Here is an 18685-nt window from a genome sequence, read left to right on the forward strand (position 1 = left end):
TGATTGGCGGTCAGAAACCAGGTGACCCTGGGAATGGGACAGGACACAAAGGCTGCTGGGACCTCATAGGTCACTTCAAGGACATCCGGGGAAGAGTGGCCTCTGTCTCTGTAGCTGTAACAAGGAACTCTACATTTTAGTGGTCCACAGGGACCACATCTTCCTCATATGTCCCTCCCTCCCTGGGGTAAATGGCCACATCCTTGAACATTGGAAGCAAGAAGTCCTGTTCCTTTGCTTCAGATATGACTCCCCCTTTCGAGTTCATCCAGATGTTAGCACCTGCTTCCAAGGTTACTGCAAAGGACAGCCCACTTCAGTCCTCTTTTATTCTCTTGAGCCTCTGGACATATAACAGAAGAGGTGAGAAAGGACCCCGACTTGCCATGTTTATGGGGGGCAGACTGCACCCTAACCTATGAGAAATGGTGCCTTTATTTCAGCTGTGTGGGAACAGAGGCAAAGGATGCTTGTAGGGAAATTGAGGGTTCACAAGGCCTGCTAGCTCCATGCTCCTTTGTCCTGGAATCAGCCATCTTACAAGCAAGCTACCAAAGCCTCGTGCAGGGAAACAACAGAGCTCCAGCCATGTGAAGTAGCTGTACAAACTACCTAACCACATTAGGTCTCAGTTTTCTCATCTCTGAAATGGACATGGCAATAATGCCTACATCCTTGGTCTGCTAAGGGAATTATGCTGATAAGGGAAACAAAGTTCCCATTGCAGAATCTAGTGTGTTGTCCGGATGTGTTAAAATAGACAGCCGATCTGGACATTGCCACTTTCCATCAAGCAAGTTACATGAGAGAGGATCCAAGTGCTTGGGAAGAAAGGCCACCTGAAGGAGAGAAACCCTGAAGGAACCTAGGGAATTTGAATGAAAGGAGCTGGTTTCTAATCCCACAGGGATGAGGATTCAGCCTGGCATGTCTTGAGGTTCTTGGCAGGCATTTTTGAGCAGGTGCACAACCCGCCACTCATGCTGCCTCCAACTGTGTGTTCTCTAGCAGGCAAAACAAAGGAGTGAACTCTAGACCCCAGCATCCTGAGGGAGCGATGACATGTCTTGATGAACAGGGTAAATCCAGGCACCTCTGAGGGCCCTTGTTGCATTCTTGAGCTGTAGGAGAGGCCTCTGCTTGGGTTTCGGGTGTTCTTGGCCTCCTCACTGACCTGGGGCACTATTTCCTCCTCCTCTCCCCCCTGAGCCTCCCCCACCTTCTTAAAAAAATGTTTAAAGGGTTTTGTCCGTGAATGAACTTATTCATGAAGCAGGCATGATGACAGTTCGCAGAGTTAAATGGGCACTTTAACTGTGTGTCTAATAAATCCGCAACAAAAATAAACAGAAGGGAGGAGGGTTGGGGAAAGAAAGAAGTCAGGCAGGCTGGCAGGCATGAAAGGAGCCTGTCACACTGATTTACACAGACCCTTAGAGAGCAAGGTGTCCAGCTGCTCCCAGGCCCAGTGGACCTGCAGGCAGTCCCAAGCAGTCAGGTAGAAGCCGACTCCAGAGCACACCTGGGTAGGGTGTGAATGGTGGGCAGGAAATAATGAGTCCGTTGCCCATCCGAGAGACAAGATCGAAATGCAAGGAGACAAAACCAGACGAGTGCTGAACCACCTCGGAATCCACACCCAGATTACAAATGGCATTACCAGGCTCTTTCTGCCTACCCCAAATCATCCTCCACCCAGGATTTGGGAGACAAACCGGGATTAGAGACATTCGGGTAAATTTAACAAACACCTGTTGCTCCAGTGTTAATCAGCACTCCAGGTGTACAAGGGGCCTGCATAAGACCTTTACCCTTTCTTAGCCAGCCCAGCATGGTAAGGACATGCTTTGTGGTGTATCTGCCGTGAATCATCTTCCTTGCCCAGGAAGAACGCCGTCACACAAGGAAAGAGAAAAATGTCTGTATAGCGAAAACATAGCTGGGATTATAGATTTCTCTAGGGTTTGAATTCATTTGAGGGCAAATCCACCCTTCCTTTTCTTCTTTGCCCATCTCTTGCCCCCACTTAGTACTATTTTAGGACTAGGCACAAAAACGGATGTTAAAATGTTTGCTGGGTTGTGCCTAAGGCTGCTAATGGCTCTCTGGGGCCCCAGGTGCCCTGGCTTCAGGTTCTGCAAGCTCTGGGACCCCTTTCAGATCACTGCCGTCTCCATCAGCTTCCACTCTGCGAAATGGAAAGTATGCCTCTGACTGTTGCTCATCCTGTGCTTTGGAGCTCGGCTCCATCCTAAAGTCAAGGCTGTAGGCACGGCTCAGACCGTCTTCACCTTCTACCCAATTCTAGGGCTCATCTTCCCACTCCTCCTATTGTCTTCGTAGGCCAAACAGCCTCCTGACTCTCCACCAGCTCCCCAGTATCATTTTGTTCTAGACAGATTTTAATTTCTGTTTTAGATAAATACTCAGCAGGCATTGTCTTTCCCCCAGGTAACACACTGCTCACACTGCACAGGTCTCTTGATTGAAAGCACTTTGAGGATATCTTCAAAGCCCTGGCCAGACTCTTTCCAGAAGGAGATGGCACCATCAGTGGCCTTTGCCCTTTCCCACGAGGGCCTTCAGCATGGATTCACTGTCACCCTTCTTTCTGCACAGCTCTCCCAGGGGAAGGTGGCCCAGCATTATTTTCTTGGGTTCTGGGAGAATTTTAGCAGGCAGTGAAGCTCTTTCTTTGACCTTCTTGACTCAGAAAACTACAGACAACCCCAAACTTCCATGGACAGATCCGCTATTCTGCGGATGGCCAGGGACCAGGAGAAGTACTTTATGATGAGGGGCCTCGGGGTTCATGACAGTAAGCAGTGCAAATTTCTGTAGAGATAATAATAATAATAATAATAATAATAATAATAATAACAACAACAACAATGATAACAATAACTTAGCAGGAAGTCAGGAGAACACAGACCCTCTAATTGGACAGCTGCGGGCCTTTGGAGACCTCAGCAGAGAAAGAGGAAGTGCCAGCACATAAACTGAGAAACAGCCTCAGGGGATTTATGCTCTAAAGAGGGGAACAAAAAAGAATCCCTGTCTTCCTTGGGAAAATGGCAGGATGCAGCAGTACTTACAAAAGGCGCATTAAGAAGAGGCGAGGGAGGAGTGAACAGGTCGGACGGGCAAGAAGGTGGGGTTAGTTACAGAGCACTCCTTGGAGGTGACTTCACACTGTCCTGCTGAGGTGTGAGAAAAGGGAGTGGAGAAAGGACACTGTCCCTTGGGCACAGGGCACGCTGGGGTCCGGTAGCTCAGAGACCGAGTCATATGACTCCAGGAAGCAGGGTGCCTCTGTGCCTGGAAAGAGTGCAGCAGGCCTGGAACACAACCACGGAGGGAGCAGTGAGGATCTCGGGCCGGGTCAAGAAGCACCAGCCAGTCCAGGCTTTAGTCGGTGCGGGCAAGGAAACGCATAGAAACCCCGAGAGAGGAGTTCCTGTGCACAGTGCATTTCAGCTCTGCCCCTAACATCCACCTCTGGTTCCTTTCAAACACAGTAAGGAAGGACCTACAGACAGTTTTGAGAGGATTAGGTCTTGACCTAGCCACAGATTTAGGCAGAAGCTAGATGAATTTGGGGGTTTATGGCTCATACTGTGAGACCCAATGCATTACTGAATTCTGCATGGTTTGGGTACCTCTTAGCAAATCTTTAAAGATAGCATGGGAGCCATCCGGCACACACAGTGACCCAGAGCACAGTCATGTGGTTAGCTCAGCTCACTGACAGCCTACAGCGGGCTTTACAGCAGGAGCCTCTTTTCCACCAGAATGAATGCACCCGGTGGGAGCAGAGCCCGAGAAATCTCCTCAGAAACCTTCAGTGGGACAACAGCATGCCCATCACAGGCCCTTGTCTGGGAGGAAAGAAGCCATGCTTATGACCAAGATTCTTCAGGGGCTGGAACCCTGGCTTGGTCCTCAGCATGGCTCGCAAGCCACTGCAGGACCCAGAAAATAGCATTGGTCTGTCTCTGACTAATGTGCTTGTATGAAACTGAAAGAATCAGCCCATTTCACGGCCTAATTGGGCAGCTATTGTGGGATAGTGTACACTGTGTGAAGGTCTGTTGCTGTGATTGGTGTAATAAAAAGCTGAATGGCCAGGAGCTAGGCAGGAGAGGATAGGTGGAATTTCTGGGGAGAGAGAGGAAGAGGAGGAAGAATCTAAGTGTACAGATTTCGACAGCAGGCTCGGAGTAAGTTGGGTATGATGTACTGAGGAGAGGTAACCGAGCCACATGGCAGAATGTAGATTAAAAATATGGGTTTGCCGGGCGGTGGTGGCACACGCCTTTAATCCCAGCACTCGGGAGGCAGAGCCAGGCGGATCTCTGTGAGTTCGAGGCCAGCCTGGGCTACCAAGTGAGTTCCATGAAAGGCGCAAAGCTACACAGAGAAACCCTGTCTCGAAAAACCAAAAAAAAAAAAAAAAAAAAAAAATATGGGTTAACTAGGTTATAAGAGTGAGTTGGAAACAAGCCTAAGCTAAAGATCTAACTTTCATAATTAATATTAAGTCTCTGTGTTGTTACTTGGGGACTGGCGATCCAAAGATAGTCCAATAAGAAAGCTTGCTACAGGCAGCAGTACATCAAAAACGTGTGTGAAAAGGCTCTGTCCAAGCCTCCCAGAGCAGGGTCACTCCCAAAGAGAAAAGTCAAACTCTCTCTCTCTCTCTCTCTCTCTCTCTCTCTCTCTCTCTCTCTCTCATTCTTTTGTTTGTTTTGTTTTGTTTTTGTTTGTTTGTTTGTTTCGAGACAGGGTTTCTCTGTGTATCCCTGGTTGTCCTGGAACTCGTTCTGTAGACCAGGCTAGCCTCAAACTCACAGAGATCCACCTGCCTCTACCTTCAGAGTGCTGGGATTAAAGATGTGCACCACCACTGCCCAGATCAAAATCAAAATCTCTTGGGTCAGTTGCTCGCAGCAGATTCTGAAAGTGCCTAAGCTCTTTCTCTTCCTCTGGAAAACTTGAAAAATTGGCCAGAAACTACCCCTTACATTAAAATCTGAACCCTTGGTGACCATCATCCTGTATTTCAGAGAAGAGGGAGAATGCATTCACTTAGCAAGGCCTGTAAAAGGAGAAAGGAAGTTAAGAGGCACTAAGAAATGCTGGGGGAGTCGCTCAGTAGTTTGTTCCAGAATTGCTTAGAACAAGCTACCCACTGTGACGTTACAGAGGAGACTGACCCAGCTGGAACCTGGATGCCTATCACAGGCCCTGAGAAGTATGTTAAAAGGGAAAGGCAGAGCTGGAAGAAGAGAAGGACTTGGCTTACAAGCGAGGCCTAAGCTCTTTCCTTTCCACTGCTAGGGAAAGAGACGTCTTCATGCCTGTGTTCATGTCAATACTACTCACGATAGCGGAGGGAGATGGCCGTCAGTCCCAGGGTCCAACTGACAGATGGATAAAGAAACTGGTACATAACTACCATGGAATACTATTTAGCATGAAAATGAGGGACACAATAACTGGGTCTGAAGGTCATCATATTAAGTGGAAAAGGGGAACACCTATTGAAGAGAACCCTGACATGTTCTTACTTGGTATATAGATGCTCAAGCAGTCCAGGGTATGATAGAAGTAGAGCGTAACCATGGCAATGACCAGATGTTAGGGATGGGGGACTAGGTCTGGAGAGATGCAGAGTAAAGGATACAAGATTTCATGGGGCTGGGGAGATGGCTCGGTGGTTAAGAGCACTGGCTGTTCTTCCAGGGGACCTGGGTTCAATTCCCAACACCCACACGGCAGCTCACAACCGTCTTTAACTCCAGTTCTAGAAAATCCAACCAACTCACGTAGACATACATGCAGGTCAAACACCAATGCACACAAAATAAAAATAATCAATTTTTAAAAGATTTCAGTTAGGATGAAAAGGTTCAAGAATTTATTGTATAACATAGTGATTATGGGGTTTAGAGTATTAAGTAATTAAAAGTTGCTGCCAATAGATTTTCATATTCTAGCCACAAAATAATGGTATATGAGATGATGCAAATGCCAATTTGCCTAATGTAGCCATTTCACATTGTGTGCAGATTTTAAAGTATCAGGTATGCCTTAAGTATGTATAATCTGTATCTGTCAATTAAAAAAATAATAATAAAGGCCCCGCCTGGCACATCTTTGATTCATCAGAAAAAGAGAAAAAGCAGAATTGCTCATCTGAGCTGGAGGATAAGCTAAGAGCTTGTAAGTGGAGGTACCCTTGGGCTGGGCCTTACCAAACACAAGGAACGATAATCCCAGGTCTTAAATTCACCAGTGAAATGTCTTCAACCCCTCCAGGCAAGAAACAAACCAAAGAGGATGGGCCAAGGCATAAACTGGAATCAGAAGCACCTGGAACCCAGCATGTGGGAAAAGCAGCATGTATGTGCACCAACAGGTCGTAGTCAGAGCACAGTAAGGGACATAGCGAGCCCCCGGGGGCAAGAGACCGAAAGCCCTCATCCACATGCTTACTCTGGCCACTGTGCATATTCTTTGGCTTGTTGTGACACCACCTGGCCGGCAGATTGTAAAATTGTACTGTGGGGTGGGCAGAGGTGAGGGAGACAGCTTTCTGCACACTTGCTACAAGCCACCTCACACAGGCAGCCGGGTGTGGTCTGCACAAACTGGTTCTCAGAGGCCGAGTCCTCGACTCCTTTGTCTATTCACAGGAGTGAAAAGAGAGATGGCCTGCTCTGCTCTGCTCAGTAACAGAGGGGTAAGGTCCTCCGTGGCCGCATCAAAGTTGCTGCCGTCTGCTTGTCAATGGAGAGAGGCAGGCAGCGCGATGAGTGCGCACAGGCAGGGTTTTTCCTGTTTGCCCCTGCAGTGTTATATATAGGACCGTTTCTGAAATAGTAATCAGCTCTGCTTCCTAGTTGAGGCCTCGTTAACAGCTGGCTGGTATTCATTCTCCAAGCCTCCTGGGCAGAGTTGACAGTAATCGATGACCGGCTACCCACTAGCTAGGCGTTGAGTCCTGAAGGGCATCACAGGGAAACAACCCTCAAGGGGACCCTGAGAAAGCAAGTTTCCCAGCCAGAGTGCATGAGAGTCAGACAAGCCCTCCTTGTGACATTTGGTGCCTGGCACTTCCCTGGTCTTATTGAAAGTGGGGCATCATTACTGCCTCTCATTTGTTTTCCTCCGATGCTGGGAGTGGAGCCCCAGCCCCTGAGCATGGAAGAAAGTACTTAACCGTTGGGCACCAGCCCCAGTCTGGGACATTGCTTTTAAATTCCACGTGACTTCACACGGCTGGGCAGTCTGTTCTTAGGCCTTCTTTCCTTAAAAGTTGGATACTCCGTACAGAAAAGCTGGGAGGACCAGCGAGAAACCAATACAAGTGATTGTGTTTAATGGTTGGGGATAGAAGCAAAGCTCATTTCTATAGTTCTGACCTTTTAAAGCATTATCACTTAGTTAGTTATTCAAAAGATAAAACAGGGCCAGCCTGCAAGACAGCCGAGCAGGTAAAGCCACTCACTCGCCTCCAAGTCTGATAACCTGTGTTCATTCACCAGAATCCCCATGGTAAGACAGAACTGATTCCCACAATTTGTCCTTGGGCTCCCACACATACTGTGGCATGAACACACACTCCATGCCCCCCAACACACACACACACACACACACACACACACACACACACACACACACACAGAGAGAGAGAGAGAGAGAGAGAGAGAGAGAGAGAGAGAGAGAGAGAGAGAGAGAGAGAGAGGAGAGATGCATCTATTCAGGCATTCACACACACACAAATACAATAAATATATTTTTAAGAGGCCACAACAACTTTTTTTTTCTCACAACTTTTAAAGTTGAAGCCCCAGATGGACAGCTGCTGGCCATGGGGTTTCTTCGTGGGGGCAGCCCAGCTTCCCAGCTCCCTCACCTCGTGACCACAGCATCACTTCTGTGGCTCCTGTCCCTAAGCATTAGTGGTCTGGCCCAACCTTTTGCTTTGTAGATGGGGAAAGGAAGGTCCAAGGAACCTGGCTACCTTCCTTTCCATAGGACACTTCCCAAAATAAAGGAAGAAAGAAAACAGAACAAGACAATCCTCTTGAAAGATTTATTTTTAATTAAAAAATAAAAGTTATCTTAACGTATCTGCACTTGCAGCTCCAGGGATGGCAACTTAATGAAGCAGAAAAGCCAAGGCTCCTAAATTCTTTGTCGTCTGACCATCTTAGAAAGGTACAAAGGCACACGTCTCCAAACCGACAAGCAGAGAGGTCCCTAGGAACTCACAGCTCCCTCCAACTCCTTTTTTGCCTGTCTCCAGCAGTTTTCCCCACCCCACCCTCCAAAAAGAACCCCCCAAACATTCAATTCTCTTAAAACTACAGAAATAAGCGCTGAGTCAGCGAGGAGCCTGGGCAGGCTTCTCAAGCCGGCCCACCTACCTCTCCCCGCTCTGCTGACTGGCTGCCCAGAGGGAAGCAGGGAGAGAGCAGCCCTCCCTGCAGGCCAGCCCAGCTAGCTTGTCACACTGACAGGCTGCCGTATCCAACCCCACAGCCATCACCCAGCCTGGGCAAAGAGCTCCAAGGCGCTATCTCCCTTACTCAAGGGTATCTGTGGCTAACACAGCCTTGTAAGAAGGGCAAGTCCCAAGGCAAACAAGTCTTCATCAAATGCTCAAGATGAAAATGCCGCTGGGAGGAGGGAGATGGGTGGCGCTCCACCCAGGTAACTAGGCTTCTCTCCTGAGTCTCCTTGCCTTCTCTCTCTTCCCTTATTCCCAGTCTCCCCCTCCCCCCAACGAACTTTAGTTTAGCTTAACGGTGGGGGTTCAGAAGAAGCTTCTGGCAACTCCTGGGGCTGGTGAGGTGGTTCTGTCACCTCCAGGGGAACATGGCATGCTTTGGGTTCCTGGGTATCACAGGGCTCCTCGTGTCCCTGCAAGGACTCCAGGTGCTCTTGGCTCTGGGCCTGGCTGTTCATCTTCTCTTCCGCTTCAATCTCCTCTGATGTGGGAATGGAGTTCTTCTTGGGACGCCCCTTAGGTTTTGTGGGTGCTTCCTGTCCACCTTTAAGAACCTATGTGGGAGAGAGAGAGAGAGAGAGAGAGAGAGAGAGAGAGAGAGAGAGAGAGAGAGAGAGAGAGAGAGAGAGATTATTGAATCTAAGAAATCCCTCCATCCTGCACCCTCCTGGTCCTGGTCCACCCTCACACAGCATTGTGTAGTTTCCCTCCCAAGAGCAAAGCCGAAGGGTTTAGCCACATGTATTTTAAGGCCATCCCCTGAAGTCAGCTTCTTCCGTGTCCAGTGGACTTTGAGTTGGCATCGTATACTTTGGCATTTAATACCCTGATCATAAACACAGAAAAAAAAGTCACCTCCTTTGGAAAGGAAAGAAATTAAACCTCAAATGTCAATGTGATAACTATCGAACTGATAGATTAAAAGGACGAAATCTGTAGCTAGCAAGCAAGAGAAGAAACACACTGTGTGAAAATGGAGCCTGATCATCTTTTCAAGACAATCTGACATTTCAACTTAAAAGCTCTAAAACATGAACCCCTTTTAAAAAAAGAAAAAAGAAAGAAATTCCTCAGGATAAATTCTCGACACTCACCCATGTCTAAAAAATGGTTGATCTGCAAAACATAGTCAACCCAACATTGGTTATAAGAGCAAAAGTTAGAGTGGGTACCCTAAAAGTCAGATAATTACAGTAAGTTCCAAAGAGAGATTTTTTTTTTTGGTTTTTCGAGACAGGGTTTCTCTGTGTAGCTTTGCGCCTTTCCTGGGACTCACTTGGTAGCCCAGGCTGGCCTCGAACTCACAGAGATCCGCCTGGCTCTGCCTCCCGAGTGCTGGGATTAAAGGCGTGCGCCACCACCGCCCGGCCCAAAGAGAGATTCTTGATAACCAAAACAATTGTTAAAGAGGAGAGTGTTTGCTTGGGAAAGATTATGAATATATTTTTATAAAGAAACAAGTTACAATACAGCATAGTCTAACTTTGAGGTTAGAGAGCTATATGCTACTTTGTTTGCAGGATCAAGATCATAGATAATGTTTCATCTTTTATATTATGTTATTTTCTAAGTTTTCACCAAGGACCATTTATAAGAATTTCTGTTATCAGAAGAAAAGGTGTTAAAAAAATAAATACATTCTCCTGTCTTGTTAAAGAGGTAGTTGTCCATCACATGAAGAGTTGTAACCACAAAAACTAAATTCCAACTCTGCCACTTCCCAGCTTTGTCTGTGGGAAGCTCTTTAAGGAACCCAAGCCTCTGTTTCCTATCTGTAAAATGGGGCTCAAGAGTACCTTCTACCACAGGGTGACGGGGAACAACCCATTGTGTACCTGAGAAGCCAGGATGGCTGCTGAATGGCAGCTCTCTTCTGCTCATAGCAGCCTCTCCCTGGCTGACATCTTTTGGAAGCCTACCTGCCCTACTCTCCTGAGTCAGTCAAATTCTCTCCCCGTGTGCCCTATGAGAACTTCCATAAAAACACCAGCTCTACATGCATATTTGCCAACCCATCCCACTAGCTTCCTGTGCGCAGTAAGCATGTGACAACTATTATGGACAGAACCTTTCTCAATAAACACTTCAGAAAGTTGAAGAAAGATCAAAAAGCTCATCATGGTGACATATGCCTGTAATCCCAGAAGTTGGAAGGTGGAGGCAAGTTGGGAGGATTAGAGTTCAAGGTCATCTGTGATTACATAACAAGTTCAAGGCCAGCTGAGCTACATAAGACCCTATCTCAAAATAAAAAAAAATGGAATTTAGGGGAATGGGAAGGTAGATATGACCAAGATATACTGTATACATGTTGGTATAAAAGATTTATATATTATCCCATTTTGCGATCCACTTTGTGATCTATACAAGAACCTCCATAAGACAGATAGAAATCACTTTTTCAATGTTCATAGTTTACTTTAGAAGGTAATATGCAGCCCTTCCTTCATTATCTCCAATCCCTGATTCTTTGTAATTAATGTTCTGGGCAGCTAGTGTGAAGAGCTTTGCAAGGGCTGGAATTAAACAGAGAAAGAGGAGGAGATATTTTTTGCTACTTTCTATATTAATTAGATTCATATCTCTGGGACATACAACCTGAGATGAGCAAACCTATCTGAAGGGAAGGTTTCTTTTCACTCATAGTTTTAGTGGTTTTACTGCATGGTTGGCCGACTACTTTTGGACGTGTGTTGAAGGCAGACTATCATGTGAGGGAATGTGGTCGAGAATGAGTACAGCAACTCACCAAACTTGAACTTCTTATCAAAACAGCTTTGAGATTTAATCTGCATGCATGCTTCATGTATTTAAACTGCCCAGTTCAACAATGTTTAGTTGTAATTGTCAACTTGGGCAACTATCATTGCAATGTAGTTTTAGAGCATTTTTCCTCATCCCCAATAGAAACCTTATATCCATTAGCACCAAAACCCCATTCCCCACAACCTCTTTGCCCCATGCCTCGGCAATCAGTAGTCTTCCCTTTCTCCTTATAGATGAATCCATTCTGGACAGTTTGTATAAACAGAATCCTAACATGTAGGCTTTGCTTACTTCGTTTGGCATAGTGTTTTTAAGATCCACCTATGTTGTAGAATGTACTAGAAAATAATATTCACTGTATGTCTGTATTGAAGCTTGATGACTCACTCATCAGCTGATGGACACTTGAGTTACTTCCACCTTTGGCTCTGTGAATAATGCTGTTATGAACATGGGTGAACAAATACCTGTGCAAGTTTCTGCTTTGACCTCTCTCGGGTCCATACCCAGAAATGTAATTGCTGCATCATATGGCAAATCTATGATTAATGTTCTGAGGACTTTTTCTAAAGTAGCTGCACCACTGTGCATCCCGACCAACAATGTGTGTGGATTTCAGTTTTCCACTTCCTCCCCAACGTTTGTCATTGTGCCTTCCTGATCATAGCCGTCCTTGCTAGTGAGAAGTGGGGTTTCATTGTGCTTTTGATTTGCACTTCCCTAGTGGCTAACAAGGTTGAGCAGCTTTTTGTGTGCTTATTGGCTATTTGTACATCTTTTCATAAAATCCAACTTAGTCTTTCTGTTGTTGATATATCAGAAGGCCTTGTTTAGTCCTAAATAAAGATATTTATTTATGTTTTCTTCTAAGGCTTTTATGGTTTACCTCTTATGTAGATTTGTGATCTGTTTTGAGTTAATTTTTGTGTATGAAGGCCAGGAAAACTATGTATTCTCAACAAACACCCCTTTCCAGTGCAATCCTTCTTGACTTACTTGAACCCAACTAGATAGCTCACACGAGACAGGAAGGAACCTTTAACAAGGGATAGACATGAACAGAAATCACCTCTGGAGAGACGACACCCCATCTTCCTTTTTGGGTAAGTCAGTATCTGATTTTGATGTCAGTGCTTTTGAAAGTGCCAGGCTGTGCCAAGACAGAATCTACATGTTGAAAGCAGCTCCATCGGGTATGAAAGAGGTTATACAAAAAGCAGTTGCCCCATGCAGTAATCAAGTTAGAAAGGGCAGGTCTAAGGAAGCCACCTAATTGGCAAAGGAAAGCCCAGCAATTAGAGAACACCACCCACACGGCTTGGATTTACCCCACCTGGCTGTTTTCCTACAGCATGAAAAAAAAGTCAAAACAATCAAACCATTTTCTAAATGGAATAAAACATTCCAGTGCAAGCAATAATTAGAAGACAGCTACCCTCCTGGCTGCTTTCCGAATCGACCTCTGGCCCCTGCCTCCCAGCACACCTGAGACATGCAATTATCCCACACCCGACCTGCACCAGGACTGCACACTCCCGCGAACTCTGCAGCCTTCTCTGGGGGCTTGCCTCCTCATTAATTCCTAGAGACAGTTTGTTCCTTAGTTCAGAGAGGCCAGGCAACCCACTGGACATGAGGTCAGATGCTTCTCTGTCTCTCACAAATACATCTGGAACAGTGTGCTTTATTAGCTGTGTCTGTTGGTAGTCCTCCTCTGAACTCTAAATTGAGAAAGAAGAATGTCCTGTAGCTGAGGACGTCAAGATAGATCTTTTTGCTTTCTTGCTGAGGTACTAAGAAGGGGTTCAGGCAGTCACTTCAGAGAGAATAGGATGGCAGTGTAGAAGGGTAAATCTGCCTTCCTTCCTCTTCCAGACAAGAAATGGTTGACAGAAAGAGCTTTCAGGGGTCCTGAAAGTGAGCCAAGGGCAGAGCTATGTTTAAACAGAAGACCCCTAACCACTCAAACCTAATATTCTTACCAGCAATTTATTCTGCTTAATGTGCAGTGGACATGTAGGACACGCCAGTGTTTTTCTGTTTCCTAGTCATCTGCACTTACCCTACAGATGCCAGGCTTCCAGGGTTTTGTTTCACTTTCCCCTCTCTCTTCCCTCCAGCACAGTGGGGACCACAGAATTGATGATGGTTTCAGTGATGCCAGAGGAAAAATGTCCTGGTTCTCCTGCATGAATCTCCCTCAGAGCATTACTCCTCATATTAGTTATTTGTCCCAGGCTGAAGACCCAGGGTCATACAAGGTCTCAAACTGTATCCCAGTGCCAAAGATCTGACCAGGGGACCAACAACCCAGGACTCCATTCAACCAAAAGAGCAGCTTGAGGGGTCCTGGAAGTCTGTAGAATTCACATTGACTTTACCTGTTGTGGTCTCCAAAGGTTCAGATTATCTGGAAACATGGATTTTGTTGATAACAGACAATAATAAAAATGGCAGCTAATATCCCTTATCTGTATCTTGTGTGGCAAGTGCTGCCCTAGATATTTTATAGATGTTACCTCAGTTAATAGCACAACTCTGTGAAGTAGAGACACACAGTAACCTGTCCAGGGCCATACAAATGACTGTTGACTCTCTAGAGACAAAGCAAAAACTTGGAAAAAAAAAAAAGCATGACAGTATAGAACACCCACATTCTGGCCTGGGATTAGATCCTCTTTCAGAAGAAAATTGAGTTTTAACACTGCAGATACTGACTAATGAGATGTTTTCTGCCTGATACAAATGCTGTGGATCCACAGAAAAGTGATGTAGGATAAGCACCCCATCTAATGTGCAAGATTAAATTTACTCAACCCGCTATAGGTTACAAATGCTGACCAGTCAAAACTCGTCCGAGATCCTATCTTGCTCTTGGCAGCCTCAGGAGTGAGTCTGAGAATCAAACACTAATCTTTTTCCAGTTCCAATTAGGTTACTAGCCTTGAGACATCTTTATTACCCAATTATCTTTTTCTTTCCTTCTCAGTACCTGAAGAGATAGCCTTGAAAGAGTTTTTAGCAGGAAAATAAGTGAAGCAATCTGGAGCTCAACAATGCCTGGCTGTTCTGAAGGAGTCGGACTCAGCACTCACAGCTGAACGCCAAGCCCTTGTGGCTCCCGCCATTTTGAAGTTCCTAAGCGCCCCAAAGCGTTCTGCCTGCTGTCTGTTCCCCGACATCACGGACACATTTCCATTCATCCACTGAAATCAGCTTCACGGGGCCTCTTCCGCTTCTGAAGCCTGTCAAACCTTCCACTGTCGCCCTGGTTACTTTGTGTAGCTTAGTTTTCAGGTCTGTGTCCCCGACGTGACTGAAAATATTTTTATAGTTCGTGTGTTTTGATTACTATTTCTAATTAGCACGCCAAGCCTTAGATTTCACTAAGTGTTTTCAAATATCATTTGCTTGTGGTGACTTCCCTCTTCCCTCCCATTCCCAGCCTTCCCTCATACTCCTCGCCTGTCTTTCCTGTCCCTTCAACACCTTTTTCTCCTCTCACAGTCCTTTTGAGTTTCCTGACTTACACTCACAGCCACCACATGGAAACACAAAGAATTGCAAAAAAAACGGTTTTAAGAGGACAGATTCCGCTTGTCACTTTGTCTCTATTACCTGTTATAAATTACTTGGTCCATATGTTATTACTGCTACAAGAACTAACAGCTTTGTTCTCTTCTCTCCAGAAGGGACCTGAGTTTGGTTTGCCTAGAATGTTCTCAGAGGCTCAATCTGCAGTTACTTCCATTTTGATGTGTATGGTTGATAATCACCACCAACTACCCCACAACTGTGCCAGCAGCCGAGTGCCTCATGGAAAACAAGTGACGTCAGGGCCCAGGGCGCACGCGTTGTCCCACGGGGGACTGGGCGGTGCTGGCCCAGAGGACTGGTTGTCAGTTCGTTATTCAAATGACTCATGAGAAGATTGCTGATAACCAATTTAAACAATACTCTGCTACTCGGGAGACATTGATTTCCATGATGATGATTGATGAGGAAAGAGGTAGGTGGTGGAACTTAAAAGGAAAAGAACCAAAGGGACGGGCCCAAAACGGGCAGGGAGGGGCACACAATGGGAATGCAGTCCAGCACCTCTCACTCCCAAACTCGGTTCCTTCAAAAAATGACACCCCCCCACCCCAGTTTCCACCCTAAATTTCATGTGCGTAGAGCCTTATAGAACGTTTAAAATGACTCTACTTATCTGAATTTCATTGTCCTTCAGTTTCAACATCTGTCTGCAGCTGTCTTCACTACCTCATCTGAACTCTTTGGGGGCCCATCAACTCAAATGAACCATGCTGAGTCTTTCTGCACCCCCTTGCTAATTCCTGGGCCTTCTTCCTCCAGCTCCAAAACAAATTCCACTGGAAACAGAGGTTATATTTTCTTTTCTTTCCCATGGTGCCTAGGACAGGGATGGCTAGGTGAGGAACAGCAATGTTTGGATGTGGAGTGTGTCGCAGCATGGTCCCAGAGGTGGGACTTCAAGGAAGTGACCACATTATGAGGGCTCTGACTTTATGACAGGTTCATAAACTGATAGGCCACTGGGAGGTGGGAACTGGTTGAAGGGAGCAAGCTTTGAAATAACCTGGCCTGTCCCTAGCTCTGACATGGGTCTCTGAAATCAGAATCCCCAGAAGGGCTTATCCTGCTACCCAGGTTACTATAACACCCACCAACTTTAAAGATTCCTGCATCCAGGGACAGAGGCACAGAAACATGTCTTTTTTATGATTTTTCGCTACTGCTGGGAGGGGAACAGAGTTCTTTGGAAGCACTAGCAGGTGGGATTCAGAATAGCAGCTGGGAAGCTCGTAGGCTTTCTTCTTTGATGTCTAAGGAAACTGAAGAAGGAAAAAAAAAAAGACTATCTCTCTAGTTAAGAGATGAGGTCAAGTTCAAACAGCCTCCCTCCCAGCCAGCGCCTTTGAAGACCTTCCTGTCTTGATGCCCAGACTACCAATGGTCCTTCCTGCCCCCCCACAGTCCCACGGTGGGAATTCCTCCCATAAGGATGGGTGCAGGGTTACACTCTTTGCCCTTTCTTACCATCTTCTTCCATTTCATCCTGCGGTTCTGATACCAAGTCTTGACTTGCAGCTGAGTAAGTCCCAGAGACTGGGCCAAGTCCAACCTATAAGGCATGAGACATAAAGGAAGCGTGAGGAAGAGAGGAGACAGCAAGAGAGGTAAGGTCATGCCGGCACCGGGCACTTGCTTCTAAATCTCAGACTGTCACCATTAGACCAGTCCGTCCCCAAGAGGAAGAACGTCTCCCTTCTGAGAACACTGTGCAGGAAACTGGAATGCTTAGAAATAGTGACCACACTCGAGAACACAGGCAAACGTCCTTCTCCTACATACATGCTCTGAAATGAACCTGGACATCTGAGCCTTCAATCTTCACTCTGATCCCCAAACACTGGAAATTAAAAAGTAAAAGTATACTTCTATGGGAATTCCACTCATCAGTCCAGATCCACCGCCCTCAAGTCCCCCAGCTCCCATGACCTCTCTTACTCAGCAGTCCCCCAATGGATCATGTTGTCAACTATCTTCAGAGCACATGTTACTTCAGCCTCCCCAGCCCAAGACCAAGTCTTTCACATCATTTATGTTTACAAAAGTACCTACTATTGCATGCTAAATCCAGAAGCAGGGTTCATGCATAGCCATGTATGTGTGGTTAGGCGCATGCATGTTGGTGTACGATGTGTGGATACCCAAAATTGATGTCTGGTATCCTCTTCCATCACACTCCACTTTATTTATTGAGACAGGATACCTTGCTGAACCCAGAGTTCTCTCATTGCCCCGGGTATCCCCTGTTTCTGCCTAAATGCTGGGATTACAGGGAGCAGCCACACCTGTCCAACTTTCACGTGGGTTCTGGAGGTCTGAACTTCAGTTCTTATACTTGTGAAGCAAGTGACTCATCCACTAAGCCATCTCTTCAGTCCCAGGAATTGACTGTAGCTGCCCTAAATTATTATAATGATTGGAATGTAGAACCATAACGAGTCCAATGAAGCATTAAATCCATAGTCCCTCCTGCTTTCTATGCTCATCATGTTTCTACTTTTCTCTATGGTCTTCTGAAAAGCCCTGAAGTCAAAGCCATTGTCACAGAGTGTACAATGGGAGGTAATTCCGACAACACAGCAACCATTTCCAGAGTGTGACAGCATCCCAGACACAGGTTAAGCCCCTGTCCAGTGCTATCTTTTCATCATGCTGGTATAATTATTCCCATTTTACAGATAGAAGATTTAAAGCTTAGAGAGAGATTAGAATTTCTCAACCATATAGCCAAATTCTTCCTGACACTTGATTTTCTTTTAAATAAAGTTTATTGGAACACAGACAAGTTTGTTTGCTTTCATATTGCTCATGGCTACCTCTGTGACACATCAGCAGACTCCAGTAGCTGTGACAGACCATATGTCTCCAAAAGCCTGAAACAAACAGTCTTCTGTCTCTATTTTTGCTGACTCCCGGGTCCTGGACTGAGAGTGAAATCCACTCATGGCTGACTTGTATGCCACCTTCTGTGTAAGGACCACCTTTGGGGTGATGGCCCACCTCACAACACTTCTCTACAAAGCAGAACTGTCAAAGGGACACAGATGCCACAGCCTGAGGGCACAGCCATCACTCCAAATGGAGCACAATGAGGGAAGGGGCAATTAGTCAGGTTTCTACCCTTAGTCCTTAAGGCTGCAGCCAGGGACCCATGTGGCTACCTGGACCCCATGTGGAGGGACATGAGACCTGAGAAAACATGAGCTGCCTGCCTGCAACCTCCCTGAAGCACCAAGCCTGCTGAGTGAGGCAGTTATGACTCAGCCATCAGCTTGAGCGAAGACCACCACTACCTGAAGGTTCCCGGGTTTCTGAGAATTGCCACTTTCGGATCTAGGGCCCGCTATTTCTTGCAAGCCTACACAGGCTCGAACCTAAGCCATGGGCAGTTCAGGTGCGATGCCTCAGCTGCAGCTTTCTTTACCTGAGGAGACCTGGCATTGGCAGGAACATTGAGCTCTGACCCTGGTTATCAGCCAACTCTTAATGCTCACAGGCACAGCTGCCCAGGATTCCTGATCAGGGTATATTAATTAAGCCTCTAATAATAATTTTAAAAATAGAATCTGCCTTCAAAGGAATGTTGAGCCTGTCTCAAAGCTCCATTTACACGTACCTGGTCATCCCTGCAGAGGGGCTACTGGCAGCTGAGCATTTTATAACCAACCAAAGCATTAAACTTCCAGTGCCCATAGCACTTAGCTCTTCCCATTAATGAAGCACTGTGCCCTAAGCAGTCACTCATATGAACCAGAAACTCAGGGGGATCCCACGGTTCTGGTCCCAGGGTCATTCTAGGCTCTGGTG

General features: G+C 46.3%; 1 protein-coding gene across 1 annotated transcript in view; it reads right to left on the reverse strand.

Annotated features, from left to right (window-relative positions):
- Positions 1-8087: 8087 nt before the first annotated feature.
- Barx2 (BARX homeobox 2) overlaps positions 8088-18685 on the reverse strand; it is a 71727-nt gene continuing 61129 nt past the window's right edge. The window contains exons 3-4 of the mRNA XM_006994495.4: positions 16346-16430; positions 8088-9072 (exon numbers count right to left, since the gene is read on the reverse strand). Of these exons, the coding sequence (XP_006994557.1) occupies positions 8806-9072; positions 16346-16430 (352 nt within the window). The 3' untranslated portion in view covers positions 8088-8805. The remainder of the gene's footprint in view (positions 9073-16345; positions 16431-18685) is intronic.

Source organism: Peromyscus maniculatus, chromosome 7 (assembly GCF_049852395.1).
Source record: "Peromyscus maniculatus bairdii isolate BWxNUB_F1_BW_parent chromosome 7, HU_Pman_BW_mat_3.1, whole genome shotgun sequence".
NCBI lineage: Eukaryota > Metazoa > Chordata > Mammalia > Rodentia > Cricetidae > Peromyscus > Peromyscus maniculatus.